Below are 3,623 nucleotides of genomic sequence, written 5' to 3'. Positions count from 1 at the left end.
ATTTTTCACCAATCGTAACCGTGGATTGTTGTTTGCGCAAAGCTTATTATTATAATCAAGGGCTCAAATTCAGGAACCATTTTGAACCTCACCCTAATCAAGTGTACTTGGTAACACCACAACATTCTCAAACAACCACTCACCAACCACTAGTTTTTCTCCCTTCATTTTCCAATTTCATTACTGAACCATAAAAATATTTTTCTTCAAATATTTAATATTAAAAAATCGGAAAAGAAAAAAAATCAAAGAGTTAAAGGCCACAGACAGGCAAAGTTTACAAGTCATTAAAAAGGATTTGGTTTTTGGGAAAACAGTGTGTGTGTGTGGTGAGAAGATACAGAGATTGAGGGATTTGGCAATGGAGACTGCCATTAGCCGTCGACTCGCTCCTTCCCCTAACCATGGCCTTCTTCAATCCAAACCAGGTATGAACATATATATCTCTCTTTGCGTATGTGTAACTTGATTCGTCGATTACTGAGATAGGTTTGTTTGTGTTTTCAATTGATGCGTATTAACGCTTAATTGATCCACGAAGTGGCTGGAACTAGCTGTTTCGTTTAGCAACGATGATGTCTTTTAGGTTTTCGGTTATGATTTAGGTAAATGGAGTCAACATGATTCTATTTCTATCGTTGATGATATTAATCTTCGACATAATCGACTTCCTAGGGTTTCCATCGCACTTCCTTTGGCTTTTAAACGATCCTAATCAGTCAAAAATAAGCATACGAACCTATCGATATAATTACGTATGATGCACCAATCCAGATCAGAACAAACACCTAACAAAATCATGTGATTGCTACATGATTTACAATGTATTTGGTTGAAGTTGCATGCATTTTGAAAGATAACCGAGTATCAGTATCTCGTGCGTCTGTCTGTATCGCTTAAACACATGCTGAATCTTAACCAAGAATCATTCTTTTCACTTCACAGACATCTGAACATTTCATTCCTAATCCATCCCCTATTTGTTTTCAGAATTGTTACTTAATTTTCATAAACGGATTACTCTACCATATACAGGGGACAAATACCTGCTTCATAAACAAAGCACAAAATGGATCACAGTTATGACAATGGCGCCTCCAAGGCTGGAAAAGGGTGCTGGGGTGTTAGATAAGCCAGTAATAGAGAAAACAACTCCTGGAAGAGAGTCTGAGTTTGACTTGAGGTATTGTATCACTTTCATATATATTCATATATTAGGAGGATTTACCTTTTTTTTTCTTCTTCTTCTTCTTCAGGAAATCAAGGAAAATGGCACCACCATATAGAGTGATGCTACACAATGACAACTACAACAAGAGGGAATATGTTGTGCAAGTGTTGATGAAGGTTATACCTGGAATGACAGTTGACAATGCAGTTAATATCATGCAAGAGGCACACATCAATGGGTTGTCTGTGGTGATTGTGTGTGGGCAAGCAGATGCAGAAGAGCATTGCACACAGCTGAGAGGGAATGGGCTTTTGAGTTCAATTGAACCCGATAGTGGAGGGTGTTAGAAAGGTGAGTTAGTAAGTAAGTGAGTACATGATGGGTCTAGTGACACTATATATAGTCAGTCATCTGTGATTTGTAAGTACTAGGATTATGGCTATATCAATGTCAATAATGAAAAAGAATGATATTATATATATATATATATATATATATATATTGAATATGATAAGAATTAAGAAATATGATTTCGGATTGCTTTTACTGTATCTATTATGCTTTCTTGGTTTCTTTATATTAGATTGCAGGCGAGAGCACAAACGCTAATGGTGAAAATATAATTAGTGAGAGACCATAGACAAATACGCTATATTGTTTGAATCGATAATACTAGATAATCATTCTCCAAATTTTCCAAATTCCAAACAAGCATGAAATGTACCACGAAGATATAAAAATCCATTAAATTGCTTAAAAAATCTTTACCTGTGCTCGACATATATTGACTAATGACACTCGAAGCCTAAAGCCTAATATAAGTCATGTTGAGAGTAAATGATTGTTGGTGATTTGTATAACTGATATTATTTAGTGTAATGAAATTAATTTGTTGATCCGTGTTACCTTGATAAATATTGAATAAGTTAGGATGGTGGGGGATGCATATTTGTTCAAGTTTATCATGGTTGAAAGTAGACTGTTATTTAGGGGCAAAACCCTGAACCAACCGATAGGGGTCTGGGGGCAGTGGCCCTAGGAGCGGGGTCCAAGCGGTGGAAACCCCTGGCGGGGTCCAATGGGAAAATCGCCTGGCTGGAGTTGAGTTGTATTTGAAATCTGAGTTTATGTTTTAAACTCAATTTAGTGATCCTATATTTGAACCCGTTTTTAGGGACAATTTTATAACAAGTTATGATGGTTGTGAAACTGTTTTATGACAATTTTTCCTGTCGGTTTTCAGACAAGGATTATATGCCCGTTTAAAAAAAAATCATTTTCTGTTACACACAAGATCATATCATCTTATTCATTCTTTATTCTTGAACTTCGAGTTTTATCCGATTAAAATTTTTCAAAAGTACCATTGAAATGCTTTAATCTGAAAATGTTTTTTACAACTCCCATTGATCCAAGCATTCTAATACCTGAATTTTCTAACAACAATGACAGACATAAGTAAACCAATTGTTGGGGATTGGTTTATTCAACAGCAAAGGTTACTCAAGGGGGATGAATCATTGTTGGGATTTCATTAAGTGGTGGATGTGAATGGTGGTAACGGTGATTAATATTTGTAATGGTTTTAGATGGTTGAAAATCACGGTGAATATTTATGTCATCAAAAACAAAATGCAATATTAGAGACCAAATTTTTACTAACCATATGTAATTTAGTCTATTAATTTTTAATTAAACTCTATACTTTTAGACCTGACAATGGGGCGGGTTTGGAGCGAATCTACCTTGATCCAAACCCTTTTAACAAATTTCAAAATCCGATCCAACCCCGCTCCATAACCCGCATGGTTTTGAATAGTCAAACCCATACCCTTATCCACCGAATCGACATATATCCAAACTCGTCCCGTAACCCGTAGGTTTTTTAAAAAATCAAACATATTTCTCGTAAATCTTAAAATTTCATTTATCAAATAAAACAAATGTTGATTTAGAGAACACATTAAATACTCGAGGACTTTCGATTGGAATTAAAATCATTATTGTAATAACTTCTGATTGATTTTTGACCATCGATTGCATTGATAAAGAATAACAATTACAAACTTTCTTTCTGTTGATAAATGACTTTATTGATATAAAAATTAAATTGATGATTGATTGATTGAATACAAATGAATGACATCATGATTCTTAGTAGATGATTGGAAGTCTAGAAATCAAGTCCTCGAGACCCATGTAAAAACAGTATAGTCTTTGGTCTTTTCTCATTGGACTTTCAATTGGAATTAAAAGTAAACTTTAGGTAGTATAAAATATAAATATATAATTCTAAAATTTATACGGGGCGGGTTATATATGGAGCGGATCAATGATGATCCATACCCGAACATTTTAATAAAAGGGTTAGCGGGTACGGGTCGTTAACAGGTAAATGGATCAAAAACTATGCTCCAAACACATATAATTATTAAGGGTTTGGATCGGATCA

The 3,623-nt window shown here is 34.7% G+C and overlaps 1 protein-coding gene across 2 annotated transcripts; it reads left to right on the top strand.

The window, feature by feature from the left end:
• Nucleotides 1-265: 265 nt before the first annotated feature.
• LOC145035384 (Ribosomal protein L12/ ATP-dependent Clp protease adaptor protein ClpS family protein) lies at nt 266-1,722 on the top strand. Of its 2 annotated transcripts, none has more exons than XM_078983931.1 (3): nt 266-428; nt 991-1,183; nt 1,257-1,722. In XM_078983931.1, exons 1-3 carry the CDS (start codon nt 362-364, stop codon nt 1,516-1,518), a joined length of 522 nt encoding a protein of 173 aa, XP_078840057.1. In that variant the 5' UTR covers nt 266-361; the 3' UTR covers nt 1,519-1,722. The 2 variants fall into 2 exon arrangements, with proteins under 2 accessions (XP_078840057.1, XP_078840058.1); XM_078983932.1 differs by having other exon boundaries at nt 271-428; nt 1,036-1,183.
• Nucleotides 1,723-3,623: the final 1,901 nt, after the last annotated feature.

This window comes from Lactuca saligna, chromosome 3 (assembly GCF_052625555.1).
Source record: "Lactuca saligna cultivar CGN05327 chromosome 3, ASM5262555v1, whole genome shotgun sequence".
NCBI classification, from domain to species: Eukaryota; Viridiplantae; Streptophyta; class Magnoliopsida; order Asterales; family Asteraceae; genus Lactuca; species Lactuca saligna.
Note: the sequence above shows the minus strand (reverse complement) of the source record. Positions and strands in the feature narration are given on the sequence as shown.